This window comes from Protopterus annectens, chromosome 7.part1 (genome assembly GCF_019279795.1).
Source record: "Protopterus annectens isolate FY-2018-M chromosome 7.part1, PAN1.0, whole genome shotgun sequence".
Classification (NCBI taxonomy): domain Eukaryota; kingdom Metazoa; phylum Chordata; order Ceratodontiformes; family Protopteridae; genus Protopterus; species Protopterus annectens.
The window spans coordinates 88,639,789-88,663,937 of record NC_056740.1 but is presented as its reverse complement, the minus strand read 5'-3'; the positions used below and the strand labels follow the sequence as shown (position 1 = coordinate 88,663,937).

The 24,149-nt window shown below is 46.6% G+C and overlaps 1 protein-coding gene across 1 annotated transcript in view; it reads left to right on the top strand.

Annotated features, from left to right (window-relative positions):
* The window catches only part of RNF111 (ring finger protein 111), a gene marked incomplete in the record, with an annotated part of 1,207,185 nt that overhangs the window by 663,793 nt on the left and 519,243 nt on the right, over positions 1 to 24,149 (top strand). Inside the window, 1 exon segment of the mRNA XM_044078570.1 lies at positions 20,409 to 20,534. Coding sequence (XP_043934505.1) covers positions 20,409 to 20,534 — 126 coding nt within the window.

Below are 24,149 nucleotides of genomic sequence, written 5' to 3'. Positions count from 1 at the left end.
GGTGGGCTCAGGCCTGTCAGTTGAACAGAGGATTGCCTTTCCACAAACCTCATCCAAGCCAGACCATCACCACGGACGCCTCAGACCTAGGCTGGGGGGCACACATGGTGGACAAGTGTATACAAGGCCTATGGACCCAAGACCAGCTGAATCTACACATAAATTTAAAGGAGATGCTGGCAGTGAAACATGCGATCCAGGCATTCAGACCACTCCTTCAACAGGGTCATCTGCTGATAAGGACGGACAATACCACAGTCATGTGGTACATCAACAAACAGGGAGGTACGCATTCATATCCTCTATGCCGGATGGCAATGGACCTGTGGAATGTGGCCCTGAATCTCAACATTCAACTTCAGGCCAGATTTGTACCAGGAAAAGAAAATTCTCTTGCAGACACCTTAAGCAGAACTACCACGGATGCTCACGAATGGATACTGCATCCAGATATCTTCAAAGCCATAATAAAGAAATGGGGACTACCAGAGATAGACTTGTTCGCCTCCCCACACAACCACCAATTGAAGAAATTCTGCACAAGAGCATACCACCCACTTGCTTGGAGGGTGGACTCCCTTTCCTTCAGCTGGAAAAACCTGACAGCATATGCATTTCCACCTCTTCCTTTGATGTACAAAGTTCTACTGAAGATCAGAGAGGATCAGCCAAGGGTAATCCTGATAGCTCCAGACTGGCCGAGGCAACATTGGTACCCGCTACTGAGAAGCATGTCTCGGACACACGCATGGCCTCTACCTCTATGTCCTTTACTTCTAACACAGAACAACTACAAGATCCTACATCCAAACTTGAAAACACTGCAGCTAGCTGCTTGGAATATTGCATAAAACAAAATAACCCAGGTTTATCTCAGAGGGTTAAGGACATTATCCTGGAGGCACGCAGACCCTCCACAAGGAAAACTTATTCAGCCAAGTGGAAAAGATACCTCATTTGGAGTGCAGCAAAGGGAGAAAATGTCTCATTGGCAAGCATAGCACACATCCTGGAATATTTAGCAGAACTGTTCCACAATGGCCTGTCTTACTCCTCCATTAAGATTCATGCATCAGCAATTTCAGCAGAATACAACATGGATCCTCCTGTCTTCTCTCATCCTCTACTCAGGCAGTTCTTGAGAGGAATTAAAAATGTAAAACCTCCAAGGAAACCACCTTTACCTACATGGGATCTCAACTTTGTGCTGGAAAAGTTAACACTTCCCCCTTTTGAACCAGCAGCAACAGCAGAATTACAGTTCTTGTCTTGGAAAACTGCTTTCCTACTAGCAATCACTTCAGCAAGAAGGGTATCTGAGTTACAGGCATTAATGGCGGTACAACCCTTCCTTATCTTCCATCAGGATAGAGTCTCTGAGAACTAACCCTACCTTTATGCCAAAAGTGGTCTCCAGGGTATCATTGAACCAAGCGATTCATTTACCTACATTCTTCCCCAACCCACAGAACAGGGGGGAAAGACTGCTACATACCTTGGATGTGCACAGACAATTACGCTACTATCTGGACAGAACTAAGACCAGCAGAAAAACTGACCAGCTTCTGGTAGCATATGCAACAGGAATGCAAGGAAAAGCAATTTCAAAACAATCTCAAAATGGATAGGAAATTGCATTTGATTTTGCTACTCTTTTCATGGAAAGACAACTCCTGAAAATATCAGACCTCATTCCACAAGAGCTACAGCCACCACTACAGCTTTCCTACGAGGAGTGGCTACCAAAGACATTTTAGAAGCTGCTACTTAGAGCTCCGTGCATACATTTGCCAAGCATTATAATCTTCCCTTATACTCTAGATCCCGAGCAGGTTTTGCAACTGCTGTTTTGCAAGGGATCTTACCTACACCATCTTTATCTTAGTGCCTCCTCCCCCAGTTTGGCTATGGTATTCTACCCATATGTTAGGACTGCAGATGCATCCTTGAAGGACATAGTACAGTTTTGTACCTACCATAAATGTAGATGTCCGATAGGTATGCATCTGCAGTCAGGATTACCCACCCTCCTTCCCCTCTGTGGTATTCCTAGGGTATTTACCCCTCTTTTAGCTAGCTGGGGGAATCTATTATGGTGTATTTGTTTGTATATATGTATATATATATATATATATATATATATATATATATATATTTTATATTGTTTGCTCTCTACTGTTTGGAATTATTTGCATTTATCCAAATTTAGCCTTCCTAGAGGGCACCCTGGCATCTGGGGCCAGAAACACTGAGGAAAATGGCGTCGGCTGATGCCTTTATACCCAATAAACAGCAGCTATGACGTCGGGTGAAGTGCGACATCAGCCGAGGCCAGACCCAGACTTTGGAATCCGGCCGACCGAAGGGCTGCCTGAGGCAGGACAACCCATATGTTAGGACTGCAGATGCATACCTATCGGACATCTACATTTATGGTAGGTACAAAACTGTACTTTCCTTAAGGCAGCATTTCCAGTGGGAGACTCAAGACTACCCTCAGTCTAAAAAGAGACTTGGGGAATTTCTGCATCTTCCACAACACAGACCCTTAGCCCATCCCCCCTGTCCTGGATGTGGTGGATGATGATTTCCTTGAATCCAGCTTGACTTCAGATGCCCTCCCTCCTGCTCCCAGAAAACCAGACAGGTACTACAGAGTCCCTGACTCGCACAAATATTTGTTTAAAAATCCAACAGCTGAACCTGAGGTCATATCTCAAGGGCCAAAAGGGATTAAAGCAACCTCTGCTAAGAATCCCACCCCCTCAGACAAGGATTCCCGAGCACTGGACAAAAAAGTATACACCAACTACTCTTGCTATCAGAGCACTAAATTATCGGTTGCATATACTTAAATATCAGCAACATACCTTGGAACCCCTTAAACAAAAAATGTCCTCCTTTCCTGCATGGCAGAATGAAAAGTTTTGCAAGATTTAATGCATTCTGCAACACACTTTGCACTGTGGCTTTGACGCCCTAGAAGTTTCTTGCAGGGCATCAGTCACTGGATCTGTCATTAGAAGGCATGTATGGCTTAAGGAACAACCCCTGCCAGACCTTGTTAAATCTAAATTGTTGGATGCACCCTTGCTCAAAGATAACTTATTTGGCAGTAAAGCTGAAGAGGTCTTAAAAAAGATGGAAGAAAAAGCAAAATCTATGCAGCCATATTTCTTACAGGTCCAGCCCCCTAAGTTCAGCTGGCAATTTCCCTCCAAGCACTGGTCCTTTCCTGCTCCAAGTAAACAGGCCCATCCTAGGCCCCTTGGAAACAGACCCAGACATCAGGCCTTGGGGTTGCAGAGATCTAATCAGTGGACTACCTCCACTTCAAAACCAGGGAGTTCTAAGCTACCCCCTTATGGTAAGAACTCACAATGACTCGCCTCCTCCCGACCTCACCTCTGCCCATCTTCTCATACCCCTAGGAGGGAAACTCTCGTTTCACTCAAGCACCTGGGCCACCATTACCAAGACTGCTGGGTTCTAAACATTGTGTCTCAGGGGTACAGATTCTCCTTCCACACCGTTCCTACGCAAAAGGGTTCCCAGATCTACCACCAAATCAGTGGGCAGAGCCTCAAAAGCAAATCCATTCCCTGCTCTCCTTGGGGGCAGTAGAGCATGTTCCTGCAGGGCAGATATGCCAAGACTTCTACTCCAGACGTTTTCTGGTGCCCAGAAAAGAGGGCATCTGGTGCCCCACCCTCAATCTATCAATTTTAAACACCTTCCTGGTGATCCCAAATTTCAGAATGCTCACCCTCCAGCAGCTGCTACCCATGCTCTCCAAGGACACTTGGATAGCCACCCTGGACCAAAAAGAGGCCTATCTCCACTTTCCTATCAGGGAGTCTTGGAGAAAATATCTCTGCTTCAGAGCAGGATCTCAGCACTTTCAGTTCTCTGCTGCACTTCCCTTTGGCTTGTCTACTGCTCCTAGAGTTTTCACAAAATGCCTGGCTCCGGCCATTGCCTTGTGCAAACAAAGAAATATTCAAATTTACTCCTACTTGGGCGACTGCCTTATTCAGGCAGAGACAGCCAGGGAAAGCTGCTCAAAGACCTGGCCTTTGTAAAGAACCTACTTGCCTCCCTAGGGTACACAGTCAATGAAAATAAATCCAAACAGGTTCCCACTCAAAGGATAATCATCCTGGGAGCAAGTCTGGGCACAGCATTCCAGATGGCATACCTTACACCAGAGAAACAAATTTTCCTGTCAGCTTACTTCTCTCAACTGGCCACCAGGCCCCAGCTTTCTGCAAGGAAAATCCTGCAAGCCCTGGGGTTTATGGCATCTTGCATACTCCTCATTCCATATGCCAGACTGCATATGAGGAAACTTCAGTGGTACCTAAAGAGCCTTTGGTGTCAACACTCTCAAGATCTTGAAACTCTCCTACCTATTATTCCTTACCTGAGATGGGAATTTCTTTGATGGGCAACGGCCTCCTCCCACAACAAGGGACTGCCTTTCTCTCCACACCCCGCCGCGCAGACCCTCACCACAGACGCATCAGACTATGCTTGGGGTGCACACCTGGATGGCAGGTGCATCCAGGGCCAGTGGAGCCCACTGCAAATCCCCCTGCACATCAGTCAAAAAGAGATGATGGCTGTGCAGCAGGTCTTGATAACTTTCAAACCCCTTCTTTCTCCCAGGGTTCTCCTGATCAAAACAGACAACACCACTGTGATGTGGTACATCAACAAGCAGGGAGGGACTCGCTCCTACCCTCTGTGCAGGCTGGCCATGACCCTTTGGCTCACGGCCTCTTCCGTGCAACTACACCTGTTAGCACAATACCTACCAGGCTCTCTCAACTCCCTGGCAGACCAATTAAGCAGAAAGCTTTTGGACCCTCACGAGTGGCAGCTAAACAGAAGCACCTTCTTCCTAATAACTCAGAAATGGGGAACCCCGAAGGTCGACCTCTTTGCCTCCCACACCAACCACCAGCTCAGCAAATTCTGTGCCAGGGAGCATCACTGCATGGCTTGGAAAGTGGATGCCCTGTCCTCCTGTGTAAACCTCTCGGTCTATGCCTTTCCTCCCCTACCTCTCATCCTCAGGGTACTGCTCAAAATAAGGGAAGAAAAACCAAGGATCCATAGCTCCAGACTGGCCCAGGCCGCACTGGTACCCATTGCTGTGCAGCCTGTCCCTGCTGCCTCCATGACAGCTTTCACAGATTCCAAACCTCCTAGTCCAGAGGGAAGGGGAATTCATGCACCCCCAATTGGAGACACTTGATTTGGCAGCTTGACTTCTTCCCTAACCCCGGACCATTCTGCCATCCTCGGTAGACAGGTTCTGGAGGTTATCCGAGAGGCCAGACGCCCTAGCACCAGGAAGTTTTATGCAAATAAATGGAAAAGGTTCTGCACCTGGATCCAGGTGAAGGGGGCCAATACAGCACAGCCCTGCATTCCTCTCATCCTGGATTACTTAGCTGACCTACTACAGAGTGGTCTCTCTCTCTCTCTCCTCTTTAAAAATTCATGCCTCTGCTATTTCTGCACATTTTCACACCGAGCAGCCTCTTTTCTCACATCCTCTGATTAAACAGTTCCTCAGAGGGGCTAGCAACTTGACCCCCCCCCCCCAGAAGGCCACCAACAAGAGCTTGGGACATTAACTTTGTCTTAGAAAAGCTCACCCTGCCTCCTTTCGAACCAGTTTCTTCTGCAGAGACAAAATTTCTCTTCTGGAAGACGGCCTTCCTTCCGGCCATCTCTTCAGCCAGAAAGAGTCTCTGAGCTGCAAGCACTCTTGGCTGTGGAACCCTTCATCATTTTCCATGCAGACACGGTATCCCTCAGACCTAATCCATCCTTCATGCCCAAGGTAGTGTCCAGTGTGGCTCTCAACCAATCCATTCATTTGCCCACCTTCTTTCCTAACCCCCAAAACAAGGGGGAAAGGATTCTGCACTCTGTAAATGTGCACAGACAGCTCAGATACTATCTGGACAGGACTAAACCCTTCAGAAAGTCTGATCAGTTGCTAGTTAGATGTTCTTCGTGTTTCACTGTTGGTCATCACATTTGGGTTATCTGCCTGCAGGTAGCCCTCAGCCGGCCTGAATACCAGAGTCTTGGATTCCTGTGTCGGATGCTGTCTCTTCATCCATGATGCCAGGTCGTCAGGGGTATAAAACATGCAGCCGACACCATTACATCAGTCTTTATTGCCATGCGGTGTCCGAAGCAGAAGCAGTTTGCAAGTGCCGGTCGGACGACTCCTGAAATTTTCATTTTCAAGCTTCAGAACCGAAGTCTTCAAAAAAAGATAAGTACCCCATTGGGGATCTTTTTTCCAATGTCAGTAAAAGTTAACAATTGTCTTACCTGTCTAAAGCAAATACCTCATAAAGATTTTCATTCGTCCTGCATTCCTTGCTTAGGCCCAGACCACGACGTCCCTCGCTGTCTGTTTTGTGCCTTGTTCAACCCCCTAGCTATTCGTCATTGGGCTATATTTGCAGCAAATTATTTTGGTACTCTGTATCAGTACTCCAAATTGGCTTCGTTAATCCATCTGACTACTGATCTTGACACACACAGACCGCATAGGTCCAGAATTGCCGACGATGCTTCCATTAAGCTAGTCGCCAGTCCGCCGGTACTCAGTGAGGCGCTTTTGCAGCCGCTGATACCCGCTACCTCAGATTCGCAGGCCTCTACTGAGACTCATTTGGAGTCTGGTATGCAGCGAGATGCTTCTTCGACTATGGGACCTGTGGATGTCTCTACCTTGGATGGTTCCTGAGCCGCTGTGCAGGCACCGGCTCCTGAGGGTGTATTCAGGCCTACAGACTTGCATTTTAAACCAACGCCATCTTCTTCATCCAGGCCTAAAACTCGCACCACGCCTAGAAAACCAACGTCCAACCCGCATGCTCAGGCCCCTATACCTAAAAAACAAATGCTTAGATTGGCTGAAGACCATATTACTTTAATGAGGGGAAGCCAGCCTTCCCCCTCTGAGACCTAGAACTGATTTTATTTCTGATTCTTCTGATCAGAAATCTGATATTTATGTTCCTTTTGATGACCAGGATTTGCCTTTATCTACCTATGAGGATTCTGATGTACAAGATACCATTCCTTCTCCTTCTCCTCCAGAAGATTTTTCTTTTGGTGAACCTTGCACACTCTTAGGGAGCATTTCCATTGGGAAAGCCAGGATTACTTCGACTCCAAGAAGAGGCTTAGGGAATTCTTACTCCTTCCTCAACACAGGCCTTTAGATATCCCTCCTGTTCTGGACATTGTAGATGATGCTTTCTTGGAATCTAGCCTTTCCCCAGATACTTTACCTCCAGCTCCCAGAAAACCTGACCGGTATTAGAGTACCTGACTCTCACAAGTTCCTCTTCAAGAATCTTACTGCGGATCCAGAGACCATTTCCCAAGGACCAAAAGGTATTAAGGCTACTGCTGCCAAAAATCCTACCCCCTCTGATAGAGATTCTACAGCCTTGGATAGATGGTGTAGAGATTCTACAGCCTTGGATAGATCGTGTAAGAAGGTATACACTTCTGCTACTTTGGCCATTAGGGCTTTAAATTGCCAGTTTCATATGTTAAAGTACCAGCAGCATATTATAGGACTACTTAAACAGAAAATGTTGTTGATTCCTGACTGTGTTGAACACAAAGAATTACAGGATTTAATGCATTTTGCAGAACAAGTTGGTAAACATACTTTGCAATGTGTTTTTGACTCTTTAGAAGCATCTTGCAGGACTGCTGTCACTGGGTCTGTACTTAGAAGGCATGCTTGGCTTAAGGAGCAAAACTTGCCAGATCATGTTAAAGCTAAATTACTGGATGCTCCCTTAAACCAAGACCGCCTGTTTGGCAACAAAGCAGAAGTCCTCAAAAGGATGGAGGAAAAAGCTTAATCTATGCAAACTGTTAAAGATTTCCTACAAGTACAGCCTCCCAGATTTAGTAGGCATTGGCCTTCAAAGAAGTGGTCCTTTCTAATCTCTTCCGGGCCTTCTCGATCCAAACCCAGGAACAGCAGACTACCTAGGTTACAGTCTTAGGCTATGCACAGGCCTAAGCAGTGGAGGGGCTCCCACTTCCAAAGCAGGTAGTAGTAAACCTCCCCCTACGGAAAAATGGCACAATGACAACCTTAACCCTTCCAAGCCCTGCTCAGCTGCCTGCTCCCTTAGGAGGAAAGCTCGCCCTGCATGCAAGAAACTGGGAACTCATTACCCAGGACAAATGGGTTTTGAATATAGCTTCCCAAGGATACAGATTCCACTTCCACATCCTACCAATGCCAAACGGTTGGCCAGACTTACCCCCAGATCAGTGGAAGGAGGCCCAACAGCAGGTTCTCTCTCTTCTAAGTATCAGGGTTATTCAGCCTGTCCCAGCAGAACAAAGGGACAAGGTTTTTATTCAAGACTTTTCCTGGTACCCAGAAAATACAGCTCCTGGCGTCCTGCCCTGGACCTCTCTATTCTAAACACCTTTCTGGTAATCCCAAAATTCAAAATGCTAACACTTCCAACAGCTGCTTCCTATGCTAGGCAAAGATGCCTGGTTGGCAACCTCAGACTTAAAGGAAGCTTACCTGCACATTCCAATAAGAGAATCTTGCAGGAAATACCTACACTTCAGGGCAGGCTCTATGCACTATCAGTTATCTGCACTTCCGTTTGGCTTATCTACTGTAACCATGGTATTCACAAAGTGACTAGCTGCAGCCATTGCATTTTGCAGGCAGATAAATATTCATATATACCCATATTTGGACGATTGTCTGATCCAGGCAGAAAGCCAGGACTTATTATTAAAACATCTGGCATTCGTAAAGAAACATGTAACCTCACTAGGGTACACCATAAACGAAAAGGAGTATCACCTAGTACTCTGCCAACAGATTGTATTCCTGGGAGAAAGCTTGAACACAACTTCCCAGATGGCTTTCCTTACTCCAGAGAAACAAGTTTATTTGACAGCCTACTTCAAACTATTGGCCACAAAGCCCCAGCTGTCTGTAAGGAAAATTCTGCAAGCCCTGGGGTTCATGACCTCTTGCATTCTACTGATTCTGTATGCAAGACTGCATATGAGGAAACTACAGTGGTATCTAAAAAGCCTATGGTGTCAACATTTTCAGGACCTGGAATCAGTGATTCCTATAATTCCTTGTATAAAGACAGAGTTCCTTTGGTGGGCAGAGGCCTGCTACCACAACAAGGGGCTCCCTTTCACCCTACCCCCTGCCGCTCAAACCCTAACAACAGACGCATCAGACTATGCATGAGGGGCTCATTTGGGAGGGCATTGCATTCAGGGCAAATGGAACCCGAGACAGATGCACCTGCATATCAGCCAAAAAGAAATGTTCGCTGTACAGAATTCCCTGACAGCCTTCAAAGACCGCATTCTTCCAGGACAACTATTGGTAAAGGCAGACAACACCACAGTTATGTGGTACATAAACAAGCAGAGGGGAACCCACTTGTACCCTCTCTGCAGACAAGCCATGGCTCTGTGGAACACAGCCTTGAGCTACCAAATGCACATACAAGCTAAATTCCTGCCAGGCAAGCTAAATTCACTGGCAGACGACCTAAGCAGAAATCTCATGGACCCACACGAATGGAAACTGGAGCAAAAAATATTCAACCTCTTGAGGAATAAATGGGGGACTCCAGAGCTAGACCTGTTTGCCTCCTCTCAGGACTACCAATTGGACAAATTCAAGGACTTCCCACAGTTAAACTTGGAAAGTGGATGGCCCTGTCATTTACCTGGGAAAGCCTCTCGGTTTATGCCTTTCCCCCTCTGCCTCTCCTCTTGAAGTTTCTGCAAAAGATCAAACAGGACAAGCCAAGGACAGTACTGATTGCACTAGACTGGCCTCGCCAGCACTGGTACTCCCTCTTGTGCAGTACGACACTGCCAGAACCATGGTACCTGCCTCAGACCCCTTCCCTGCTGTCCCAAATTCTGCACCCTCAGCTTCAAGCCCTGAACCTTGCAGCCTTGGCTAATCCCTTGAGCTCCCCAATAGCACCCTTCAGTAAGCAGGTGCTAGATGTCATTCTGGAGACAAGGAGGCCTAGTACTAGAAAATACTATGCTGAAAAGTGGAAAAGATACTGTTCCAGGTGCCAGACTCAGAGGATGGGCACAACGGTGCCCAGCTTACCTCATATTCTTCAGTACTTAAAAGAAATGCTCCACAAGGCCTATCCTTCTCGTCAGTTAAAATTCATGCTTCTGCCATTTCATCACATTATAATACTGAACCACCTCTCTTCTTTCACCCCCTGCTGAAGCAATTCCTTAGAGGGGCCAAAAATGTAAGACCACCCAGGAGAGCCCCTACTCCAGCCTGGGACCTTAACTTTGTATTGGAAAAGCTCACTCTCCCTCCCTTTGAGCCAAGCTCACCCTCCCTCCCCTTTGAGCCAGCTGCAACTGCAGAGTTGAAATTCCTTTCTTGGAAAGCAGCCTTCCTTCTAGCCATCACTTCCGAGTGTCTGAATTACAGGCCCTCATGGCAGTGGAGCCTTTCCCTCAGGATCAATCCTTCCTTTATGCCCAAGGTTGTGTCTGTTGTGTCCCTAAATTAGTCCATTCACTTGCCTACCTTTCTCCCTAATCCACAAAACAAAGGAGAACGAATACTGCATTCTCTGGACGTGCACAGACAACTTAGATTTTATTTGGACAGGAACAAGCCTCTCAGAAAAACTGAACAGCTGCTAGTTGGCTTTGCTGCAGGGGCAGAGGGGAAGGCCATTTAAAAGCGAACCATTTCTCAACGGATAGCCCATTGCATTCATTTCTGCTACAAGCACCATGGAAAACCTACCCCACAGGGGATAAGATCACATTCCACCAGGGCTGCATCTACCTCTGCAGCCTTTCTCAGAGGAGTCCCTACTTGGGACATCCTAGAAGCTGCTACCTGGAGCTCTGTACATTTCTTCACCAAGCATTACAACATGCCTATTTTTTCTAAATCCAGAGCTGGTTTGCCACTGCAAACCCAATGTGATTACTGCAACAGTGAAACACGAAGAACATAGTACAGCTGTGCACACTTACCATAAATGTAGATGTTCGAGTGCATTCACTGTTGCAGTCCTGGTTACCCTCCCTCCAGCCCCCTGACTTCTCTTGGCTCTACCTTTCCTTCTTGTTTGGTGTATTTACGTTTTCTGTATTATTTGCTTTTTGCTGGAGGTGTACCATAACATATAATTGCTTCTCATTGTGGGGGCACTTGATATCTGGCGCAAGAAAAACTGATGTAATGGCGTCGGCTGCATGTTATACACCCCTGACAACCTGACGTCATGGAAGAAGAGACAGCATCCAATGCAGGAATCCAAGCCTCTGGTATTCAGGCTGACTGAGGACTACCTGCAGGCAGATTACCCAGATGTGATGACTGCAACAGTGATGCAGGAATCCAAGCCTCTGGTATTCAGGCTGACTGAGGACTACCTGCAGGCAGATTACCCAGATGTGATGACTGCAACAGTGAATACACTCTAACATCTACATTTATGGTAAGTGTACACAACTGTACTTTTTGCTATAGGGGCAGAAGGCAAAGCCATCTCCAACCAAACCATTTCCAAATGGATAGCATGCTGCATCCATTTCTGCTACAAATAGCATGGCAAGCCTCCCTCCAAGGGGTTCAGGACACACTACACCAGAGCAGCCTCTACCCCTGCAGCATTCCTCATAGGGGTCCCCACAAGGGACATCCTAGAGGCTGCCACCTGGACATCTGTTCACACTTTTACCAAGCGTTACCGCCTGCCTCTCTTCTCCAAATCCAGGGCAAGGTTTGACTCTACAGTCTTGCATGGCATCCTAGCCAGCCCCTAGCTTCCTTGACTGCCTCCACCCTTTTTCTCAGCTTTGGGAATCTACCCAAATGTGATGACTGCAACAGTGAAACACGAAGAACATAGTACAGTTGTGTACACTTACCATAGATGTAGATGTTCGAGTGTCTTCACTGTTGCAGTCCTGGTTTCCCTCCCTCCTTCCCCCTTTGCTTTTTGTTACCTTTCTTCCTTGTTGTTCTACTTTTCTTTCAAGGGACATATTGATATTTATTTTCCACTGGTGGAATTCTTCCACCAGAACCTGTCCTCCTACTTTGGGGGCTCCTCGACAGGTTAGGGCAAGAAAAACGGATGTAATGGCGTCTGCTGCCTTACTTTATACCACTGACGACCTGACGTCAGTCTTTAAGCGACAGCAACTGACACAGAAATACTAAGTCTCTGGTATTCGGGCTGGCAGAGGGCTACCCTGGAATGGGGTAACCCAAATGTGATGACTGCAACAGTGAAGACACTTGAACATCTATATTTATGGTAAGTGTACACAACTGTACTTTCCTTTATGCCTTCCCACTGATTCAGAAAGTCCTCCTGAAAATTCAGAAGGACAAACCAAAAATCTTGTTAGTGACTCCCTACTGGCCAAGGCAGCATTGGTTCCCCCAACTTCACAAACTAGCCAAGGGCAATCACTTCAAGTTACCTTACAAGGCGGACCTACCGTCACAACGCAAAGAAACTCTCTTACACCCACAGGTACTGATGTTGTCTTTGACTCTGTGGGTGATAAACTTTTGATTCCTTTCAGACACCACTACTCAGAAGACGTGCTTTCAGTCCTAAGGGAGGCAAGGAAACCTACCACCAGAAAATCTTACCTGGTAAATGGGAAAGATTTGCAAAATGGTGTCTGCAAAAGGGAAGAGTCCGCAGCTCCGCCGAGATTTCCCTGGTTCTAAACTACACGTGTCACTTGATAAAAAGTGAAGTGCAGCGCTCCTCTTACAGATGTGTACATGGAAGATGGTCCTACTGGTGGCTGTCACTTCAGCCAGAAGAGTGTCAGAACTGCAGGCTCTAATGGCCTGTCCCCACTACACCGTCTTCCACAAAGACAGGGTGTCCTTGCGAACCAATCCCTCTTTTATGCCTAAAGTGGTCAATGATATCTCTCTTAACCAATCCATTCATCTGCCCACCTTTTTTCCCCTCACCCACTAATGAAGTGGAGAGGATACTGCACTCCCTGGATGTGCACAGAGAACTTAGATTCCACCTGGACAAGACCAAGGCCATCAGAAGGACTAACCAGCTCTTTGTCTCCTTCCACCCCAGAGCTCTGGGCAAGGCAGTCTCCAAGCAAACCATTGCATGCTGGATCAGGAAAGCTATTTTCTTTTGCTACTCTCACCACGGAAAGGAACCCCCAAGGGAAATCAAGGCCCATTCCACTAGAGCTGTGGCCACCTCAAGGGCCTTCATGAAAGGCCCAGACACAGCATCCATTTTAGAAACAGCCACCTGGGCCAGTATCCACACCTTCACCAAGCATTACAAATTGGACATACTTTCCAGAGCTAGGGCAGGATTTGCCTGGGCAATCCTGCAGGGTCTTGTAGAACCCTCTGCATCTACCACCACCCTGTCATCCTCTTAAGCTGTGGTACGCTCCCACACCTAAAATACTGCAACATAGGAATAGAAGGCCATAGAATAGTTGTGTAAAATCTTACCATAACCATAGATGTCCGTCTCTTCAATGTTCCAGTATTCCTTCCCGCCCACCCACCAGTCCCCCCAGGGTCTTGTCCCTTCCTGTGCTACCTACATTTCAGTAGGTCTCCAAGTCACACACCTGTAAACAACTGGCACACCTCCTGCTGGGCCTTATTCTCTGCTTGCTGGCCTTCACGTTCTGAGGATTGTGTGTGTAGACGTCACATTTAAGGCCCCTTGGTTTATGGCTCTACGTGTGATGTCCCACGCACACTACAGCAGCCAAGCTGATGCTTTAGTATAGAAGCCGACGTACCAGTCGCCCAAGGGCAGGAAATCCCACACCTAAAATACTGCAACATGGAAGAGAAGGACATCTATGGTAAGATTTTGCACAACTATTCTGTCCTTGGTCCTCTGCACTAGCTAGTTAGGCAGGTAACTGTGTGCATTATGGAATAAATCTTCAAGAGTATGGAACACACATTTGTAGGCTAAATAAACAGATGTTATGTGATCCTATCTCACCTACATTCAATACTGATGGGCTCGGAGCTGATCCCTCGGCTCCGACTCGGCACGCTATGCTATAGAGCGAGGCCTCTTATTGGCTGAGCTATTTCTTATCCCAGGATGCACCACCACTAATCCCCCAGATCTCGTTTGCCGCTTACAAGCTAGGACGTGGTCTCAACTTGGCTGGGCTAAGTACTGTTTTATTCAGGCTTTTCCTGTCAGGAATTTGCTTATTTTGAACCCAAAAGCTGTTTTAACAGCTATGGTTATGAATGAAAGTGTTTGAATATATTTGTTGAGGAATTTGTGTTTTTTCGTTAAGGGAAGGTTTCCCGTTTAAGTTAGAGGGGCCTTCCCCTATTTGCTATTTCTAGCGTTTTATTTATGTGTCAAGTACCTGCTTAAGTTAGAGGGTCTTGACCCTCCTTTTCTGTGTTTTGTGCAACTATTAAAAAAAAAAAAAAAAAAAAAAAAAAAACTTTATATTTTGAACTTTAAACTGCTAGTTTTTTGTCTATTATTGATCTTACTAGTTTATTAAACATGTCTAAAGAGCATAGACCCTCTGGGTTTAAAAAGTGCGTGAGGTGTGGTTATAAGATGTCCATAACGGACGACCACTCGTATGCTTATTGTTTAGGCGCCAAGCACCTACAAGAGTCATGTAGCGTGTGTCACGCCTTTTCATCAAGAGTCCTCCAGGAGAGGAAGAACAAATTAATTCTAAAAGGGTTGATTAAGCCATCCTTCGAGGAGGCTTTATCTTCTTCTTCCTCTCCTTCAAAAAAGAAAAAAGCGTCAGCTCCGACCAGTCTGTCGGAACCGACTGCCAAAAAACCTAGGCAGGCTTCTCCATCGGCTCCACCGACTTCGGAGCCGAGGGCGGAACGGTCTGCCTCGATGCCTCCAGTCTCGACCCCTCTGGTTTCGGAGCCAAGGACTGGGGCATCGAGAGGCGGGTCACCTTCATCGGCTCCACTGATATTGGAGCCGATGAGGGTTGCCGGCTCAGACTCTTCCCTTCGGCCGAAGTCCTCATCGGCACCGAGGGAAATTGCTGAGATCTCCTCGAACCGATAGTAATAGAATCCATTCGGAGCCGGTCCCCTAGTCCTATGGAGCCGATGGAGAAATCGGTTCGGACCTTGATCGGTATCATCTAGATCCTCTAAGATGTCTGATTCGGACATCGACAGGGTGCTCCTAAGACTCTTCCAGTCTCCGGTGTTTCAAAAGTTAGTTTCGGCTCCAGCCCATTCGGCTTCAGAGCCGATGGTCCACCCTGCTACTATGGTTCCTCCTCCAACAGCCTCGGCACCGTTGGAGCCGGTGCTGGTGGAACCGGTGGAGGTTTTAGGGTCGGCCCCGACCCTTACTCCAACTCCGGCTCTTGAGTCGGAGTTCGGTACGCGGACTTCTGTCGGCCCCGGGGGGGGATGCTTCAGGACTGATGTTTTCGGTCCCAAGCCTTCCTCTCTGTGCGTCGGCTGCGGGAGTGCCGTCTACCGTCGTGGCCACGGAGGTGGGACCCTCCCAGGATTCTGGTGGTCCCGCCTTCAGGGCTATGAGGAGTGCGTTAGCCAAATCATCTTTGGCTACCTCCACAGTCTCCCCAGCTCCTTCCCTGCATACCGAGACTGGGTCTTTGTCAGTCCCCCTGTCCTTAGACAGCGGAGCCCGGGGGCCTGAGGTTACCCCCACTGGGGTTTCCCCCCCTCCTGGAGGTCCTTCTGAAGCTTCTTCGGAGGAACCCCCCAGGAAAAGATCGTGCAAGAGGAAGCACGTTGACTCCCCTGATGAGTCTCTTACATCAGACACTGATCTCGATGATGCAGAGGAGTCCCCTAAGTCGTCCTCAGATGATGTCTCCTTTGCAGACATCCTGGAAGCCCTTAAACAACGAGGCGGCTGGCAATCCACACCCCCTTCTGCTGATGAGTCAGTGTTCCTTAAGGCCTTCAGGGCTCAGCCCTCTGCCTCCTGGGTGTCTCCGCCCTTCGACGAGCTCTTGGACTTGATCTGTCGAAGGGCGTGGGAACACCCAGACTCTGTGGAGCCGGTGCCTGCTCGTCCTAATAAGTTCCTGTCAGCACCCGCTGAAAAAGAGTTCCTAACTAAAGGTGTGGCTGTAGATGCTTTGGTGGTGGCATCTGCTACCCAGCAAGATGTAGCAGAGGCTTCGACGTCCGTCCATCCTCCTAATAAGGAGTCTAGGAGCATGGATCGGTGCAAGCACCCTAAGTTCAGCGGCCTTTCATTAAGGTCCTTGAACTACCTCACGCACTTTACCAGATTTCAGAGGGATCTGATTAAAGAACTTTCCGATACCCTCTTGGGTAACCTGCCTGAGGAGCTGGCCCAGACGGTTGGCTCTCAGCTGGCTACACTGTCGTCCATTTCAAACTCGTCCATGAGGCTCATTTCTTATGCGGCCGAAGGGTGAGTAAGCGAGCGTTACAGGCATTGCTCTACGGAGACAAGCCTGGCTCCGCGTGTGTCATTTTGCGGAGGCCTTTAAGTCTTCCTTTGCCGACGCCCCCTTTGATGGGTCCTCCCTGTTTGGACCCAAGGTAAAGGACACACTGACCTGCTGCGAGCAGGAAGGTAAGACTTTGACTGCCGTAGGGGCACGATTTTCCACTCCCTTTCGGCCTTACCCCAAGGCTAAAAGAGGAGGGAAAATGTGGTTCCTTAGATCTCAGAAGTCTTACCCCTCACAGCAGGATGATCCCCCTTCCAGAGGCAGGGGAGGGGGAAATTCTTCTGGAAGACGCCGTCCCAGAGGTGGCAGAGGCCCTCGCAACACTGGAGACCGCGAGTCCTTTCGTGGCTCTTCAGCCTTTCACAGTCCCTGAGGGATTGCCCGACTGTGCAGCTCCGGAGCCAGTCGGGGGTCGTTTTTTGAAGCACCTAAAAGCCTGGGAAGGTATCACTCAGGACTGATGGGTGCTTCGAATTATCGCCGGATGTTACACCATCCCTTTCTCTCACTCTCCACCTCAGTCCAAAAAAATCCCGGACCCGCCACCCAGTCAACGGGAAACTGCAGCCTCAGAAGTTTCAAAGCTGCTGCAAAAAGGAGTCATCCAACCGGTCCCCGCAGACCAGATCGGATTAGGGACTTGCTCAAGATTCTTTTTGGTGCCAAAAAAGACTGGGGACTTGAGACCCATTTTGGACCTCAGCATTCTAAACCGTTCAGTCAGAAAGTCCAAGTTCCGAATGGTCACCCTACAAACCATTCTCCCATTGCTGGAGAAAGGTGTTTGGATGTGCTCCATAGATCTCAAGGACGCTTATTACCATATCATGGTACATCAAGCGTCCAGGAGACATCTGCGCTTCAGCCTAGGAGGCAGTCATTTTCATTTCCGCTGCCCTTTGGTCTCACCACAGCCCCCAGGGTGTTCACCAAGTGTTTGGCGGTCGTGACTGCTCACCTGAGAAGTCTAGGATTCCAGGTGTTTCCGTATCTAGACGACTGGCTCCTAACTGCCACCTCCAAGCATCTACTATTGCGGAGCCTACAAGCCACTATATCACTGGGCAATTCCCTTGGAATCACCTTCAATTGGCCAAAGTCTGTGTTGCTGCCATCTCAACGCATAAGATTCATAGGGGTAGAGATAGACTCAAACCGAATGTGGGTCTATCTACCTTACAGACAGGATACAAACCATACAGGCTGAAGTTCGAGCCTTACTTCCCTGATCCAAAGCCCCAGCCAGAATGGTCCTGCAACTATTGGGATCCATGTCCGCCACGGTTCTTCTAGTTCCCCTGGCAAGGTTGCACATGAGAATTCTCCAGTGGCTTCTTTCAGCTCAGTGGTCCTTTCAGGAACTCCCTCTCAGTCACCTCATATGGATCACGGAAACCTGCAAACGGGACCTTCGCTGGTGGCTAGTGCCCTCCAATTTGGATCAGGGATGACCCTTTGTTCCACCGTCTCCTGCGGCCACTTTGACCACGGACACCTCCCAGATGGGGGGGGGGGGCATTCCCTGGGCAGGTCAGTCCAAGGCAAATGGCACCCAGAAGAGACCCTACTTCATATCAACATCCTAGAAATGAGGGCGGTGCTTCTGTCCCTTCAAGCCCTTCACGATTACCTCCCTCAGGGCGTGATTGCCGTTCACTCAGACAACATGTCAGTTGTCTGGTACTTGAACAAACAGGGAGGGACCAGATCCTATCCTCTTTGCAGAGAGGCCATGAGGGTTTGGGAATGGGCAGTGTCGACCAAACGCTTTCTAGTGGCTACTCATATCCCGGGCAAGTCCAATGTGATAGCCGACAGACTGAGCAGAACCATCCTCTCTCCTCACGAATGGTCTCTGAACATCACAGTTTCAAATCAAATTTTCAGCAAATGGGGTGTTCCGTGTTGCGACCTCTTCGCGACTCCTCTAAATGCGAAGTGCAAAAAGTTCTTCTCCCTCACCCCGGCTCCGGGGAAGAGCCCCATGGACGCACTAGCCCGTCCTTGGCCCACCGGCTTGCTTTATGCCTTTCCTCCAGTTCCTCTCCTTTCCAGGGTGATCCAAAAGGCATCTCTCTTGGGGAGCAAAATGATCTTAGTTGCTCCTTACTGGCCTTGTCAAGTATGGTTCCCCTATCTTCGGAAGTATGCTCTGGAAGGTCCATGGTTCCTGGATCAGATCCCAGACCTTTTGGTTCATCAGTCGGGTGTATTCCACCAGTCCCTACACACCTTAAAATTGACGGCTTGGCTCCTCCTCTTCCGACTATAGTCAGGAGTCGTACATTGGATCCAGAAGTTGTACACATCTTATCTTCGGCCCACAAGTCTGCTACAAAGAAATTGTATTCTAGCAAATGGAAAAGATTTGCTATTTGGGCTCAACTCCGGGGCCTGGATCCCATCACTATTCCCGTATCAGAAGTACTAAAATTTTTAACTTCTCTTTTCAATCAAGGCTCTTCAGTCTCTACCATCAAGGTTCAATTGGCAGCTATTTCCAATTTTCACGAATCTATAAACCCACCTTTAATGAGCAACAGATTGTGTAAGACCTTCTTGAAAGGTGCTGCGCTTTTAAGACCTCCGATTTCTCATCCTGCTCCTCCATGGGATCTCGATGTGGTGTTACGCGCCTTAACTTCCTTCCCCTTCGAACCGGCAGCGACATGTGATTTAAAATTTCTATCGTGGAAGACTGCTTTTCTGGTGGCAATTACTTCTGCCAGAAGGGTTTCAAAGCTTCAAGCTTTGTCTGTAAAACCTCCGTACTTGGTTTTTCACAAAGACAGAGTATCTCTCAGGCCAAATCCTTCCTTTGTCCCTGTTTCTGCCTACAACAATCATTAGAACTTCCAGTCTTCTTTCCGAAGTATTCTAACAAAGCGGAATTCATATTCCACACATTAGATGTCCACAGGCAGTTGCGTTTTTATTTAGATAGGACCAAACAAACAAGGAAAACAGATCAGTTGTTTGTATCCTTTGCAGACAATAAATTGGGCAAAGCTGTCACAAAGGTCACTATTGCCAAATGGATCAGGGGCTGTATTACTCAAGCTTATTCTTATTCTAACAAAGAGCTTACCACCTCTGTCAAAGCTCATTCTACAAGGGCTATGGCTACTTCGATAGCATTTCATGCTAAGCTTGCCATTAGTGACATTTGTGCTGCGGCTACATGGTCTTCGCCGCACACTTTCATTTCCCACTACAAATTGGATGTGGCATCTAGAGGACGAGCTTCATTTGGTTCCACAGTGCTCAGGAGTGTTTTCCAATGAGCCACCCAGGATTTAGGTGCTAGGGACGCTGTCCCATCAGTATTGAATGTAGGCGAGATAGGATCACATAACATCTTTTAGTTATGTACTTACCATAACTTTAGATGTTTGGGATCCATCTCGCCTACATTCACAATAACCCACCCTCCTTCCCCCTTCCTTGGAGATCAGAGGATATCAGAAGGTCCGAATCCTGTTGTTTCATCTTGAAACATCTAACAATGTTATATAAACAAGTTGTGCATGTGTGCATGAATGCGGACAAACAAGATCTGGGGGATTAGTGGTGGTGCATCCTGGGATAAGAAATAGCTCAGCCAATAAGAGGCCTCGCTCTATAGCATAGCGTGCCGAGTCGGAGCCGAGGGATCGGCTCCGAGCCCATCAGTATTGAATGTAGGCGAGATGGATCCCAAACATCTAAAGTTATGGTAAGTACATAACTAAAAGTTCTTGATGCAGGTGTTTTGATTTCCTTTTTCTTAACCAATGTTTGCATTTATAAATAAGTTTCAGAATGGTCAAAAGTTAAGAGCTATTTTTTCCACACCAATTTAGACGAGCACATGAACGACCTCCACCTCACCCACATAGAATGCACCCCAACTACGGACATGGTCACCACATCCATGTGCCTCAGACAATGTCATCACATCCTAGACAGCCTCCAGAAAGGGCCACATGGTGAGTATATCTTTCTACAAGAGCACTCCAGCATTTGTTGAACATTTTACTTGAATCTGACTTTCTCTCAGCAATTTGATCACTGACAGTAGCTTTAATAACTTTTTTGTTCTTTAAGAGTGTCATCTGTTAGATGGTTAATTAGTAGGTAATATTGCAGTATTTTAGCTGCAGGACTTCAGTTACTCTCTACTTCTCTCACTTGTCTACATTTACCACTTCTTTAATATGAAAGTTTGTCCTGTTGTAATATCTCTACATTGTTTTTCTCTTCATCCATGTATATCCTGTCAGTGTTTATCATCCTCACATACCTACAGACCTCTTACATCAGACACCTAGTATAACAAGGAGCGTGGACAGTGTCACCTGACATAGATAAATATGAAGTTTACAGCTGTAACTGCTAATGAGTTAGCTACTGTTTGTGGTATACAGTTCTTTCCAGTATATTTAATCCAAGTAAAGACTGCTTAGAGGTTAATCACATCCACAGTGTCATTTATTCACCATCCTGACAATTCTATGAACATCACATACTGTCATACAAATCTCTGGTATCATTTTCACAAGTAATCTCAAAACTTTCTAAATGGAAACTAGGGGAGGTTTAAAATTACCTTTTTTCACGCCATGTTTGTGCAAGATATTTGCCAATGACTTGTCTTGCATAATACTTTTTATATTTCATTTATGTGTAAAGAACTTTAGTTAGTTTGGAATTTGCATAGGTGTAGTCCTTCTTGAAGGAATATATGAAAGACATTTAGAAAGAAGATGCAATTGGCTCAGTTTAAAATTAATTGATACACACTATGCTTGCATGTTTGTAAGCTTGTTCTGCCGTAACCCTTACACTAGGACTTTGGTGCAGCAGTTAGCGTTGTTGCCTCACAGCAAGAGGTTCTCCAGTTCGAGCCTCGGCTGGGGTGCCTTCTGTGCGGCGTCTGCATGTCCACCCTGTGGTCACGTGGGTTTCCTCCGGGTGCTCCGGTTTCCTCCCACATCCCAAAGATATATGCTGTAGGTGGATTGGAAACACTAAATTGGCCTAAGCCTGTGTGTGCCTTCTGTGGAAGGTTGGACGCCGGGCTGGCAACTCTACACCATAAAGCTCCACTGCCAATCATGAGTGGACAGGTGTTCCGCTGTGTCGACACCTAAACGGAAAAAGCCAAAAGAAGAAGTCGTCTTGTACTGATAGTAGTGTGTGAAGGTTATTTTTTTCAAAAAAAACATGCCGTAATAGAGATTCTTTCCTCAGGAGATGTTTGTAAGTTTAAAAAATTGAATGGTCAAATTCTGTGGCTTGATAGTTCAGGTAAATCTGTTTTTCAGCAATTTGCTACACAATAACTGCTGCCTTTTAGAAATCTGTTACCAGTTACAAAAGGTTATTGCCTGAATTATTATCAGTTTGGTTATTATTTTTTTACATGCAGTATATGCTAAAAAAGCAGTAAAAAAGTTGCACATTTATGTTTATCATTTTGTTTTACAGTGTGTTGCAAGCTTGCAATTCACATCACTGAAAAATTGTAATCAGAATCTGGAAAGTTAGATTTACAGAACAAGGTTAAGAGTCTTGGGACTGTGGCATTTAAAATTATTTATGCCAAGTTATTTTGATCATATTTCTGTAGAAACAAAAAAAAAAGGTGAGACTTGAGTTAGTATTATCCAAAATTTCCTTCTTTTCAAAAGTAAAGGCAATAAAATAATTTTCCTATAACTACTTTGTTGATTTAGTGTATTTGTAGATGTTTGTGGTATTGTCGTTTACTGATGGTTTTCGAGGAAGGGACACACCCTTTCCCCTCCTGACTTAGGTGAATGTCCTCTCACCTGGGTGTTAGCAGTATAAAAAGAATGTCCACCTAAACCATCTTTAGCACTTTTTTGATGCAGTGCAAATCCAGATTGATGTATAATGTGCTAGCATTCGTCAGTCTGTTGGTTGGCCTAGCTTTGAGTTTTTAGATAAGGAACCCATTGGGGAAATCTTCTTAGACTTCTGATTTAGTGCTGTTATGTTAGTTTATTGACTGACTTACCAGAAGTCAATGTATGTATCAGTTTGTTAATGCAAGACGTTCTCACGCAAAGATTTTGAGGCTGTGCTTACTTTGCAACAGACCTTCCCCCCAACTGTATCACTGTGCGTGCTTCAGCCAGAAGACAATTAAGCAAAGAGCTAAGACTCTAGCATTATCTGAACCAGAGAATGCTGTACATTTTGATCTAGGCCGCCATGACATCAGCCTTCTTGGAGCATCTAACAAAAGAGAAGCACCTTTGCGAGAAGGATATAATGGAGTATTACACAATACTAAGTGGGATGCTGAATACTTCTCTAAACTTGAGAGTGTCTGGTCTGGTGACACGGCCCTTTTACAAACTGGTTGAAGGTCCTGTGGTTTTGCTTCTCAGGAGGATGCCACATGCTCAGATGGTACTGTGTTCTCCCAAGCAAAATCCTTCAGTCGTCGTTTGGTCTAAATGCTTTTCTTTGGGTTCTGGTTCTAACACCGGTTTGTCAATATGAGGACTGTATCCCTTCACTGTTAATAGGCAAAGGCATCCTGAATTCTGAAACTGAGGTGTTCAGTACCTGCTCATTTACCAGGGTGTCTAAGCTAACCACTTCAAAACCAAAGTCCTAACACATTCCTGCCCTACTGTATGACTCACGTTTACATGAAAAGCTTGGGGGTGGCGGATGTGCCAATTGCACCCCTTTGACAACTTGCATCTGGGGTGGCTGCCGCCTTCCCCCACCTTAGCTATGCTTTCAGCTTCAACCTTTTTAACCCATCTGCCCCAAATACCCACATACCAGCAAGTGAGGTTGGATGAGTCTTTTCAAAAGAGTGGTAGTAAATGACAGCAGACAAGTGTGTTGAATGTCCTGGCCCAAGGGTAGTGACTGCAGTTTGTATTAAAAAAAAAAAAATCTCAGGAATGCTTCCATTGCTGATGGAGAAAAGATACCTGATAATACTGATATTGCAGATTCTCTTGTGACAAAGGATTACAGAAGGGGTACCACAACCTGAGAAAGGCAGAGAGTTTTCCTAGGTCTAAGAGCAGGTCTGTTAGAACTAAACAAGTTGCTAATTTTCCAAAATTCAAAATGCTAATCTTGCAAACTCTCCTCCTTCCCTAATCTTGGATGCCAAAGCTAGATCTGAATGATACCTTCCTCTAAATGCATATAGCCAATGCAGTGTGGCAATAACCTCAGGTTCACAGTGGCGGGTTCACGCTTCTGAGTTGCATCTTGCCATCTGGTTTATCTGCTACACCCAGGGTATTTAGAAAATGGCAGGCTGTAGCAATAATCCAAAGAGATTTCACATCCGTGCATACCTGAAACAACCATCTGGCACAGGCAGGGAAATAAAGAAGTTTAGGGATGTAGGAAGCCCTGCAGCCCACCCTTTCATAATTCCAGAGTTTGGGACTGTTAACATTCCAAAGTCACAGCTCTTCCTTACCCAGCAAGCATTGTCCCTACTGGCATAACTAGATGCCATCAGTCAGTCTGTTTGCCTCAGGTGAAAGTGACCTTTCTGAGCTGGTGTCAACTCCATAGCACAGCTTCATCACATTACA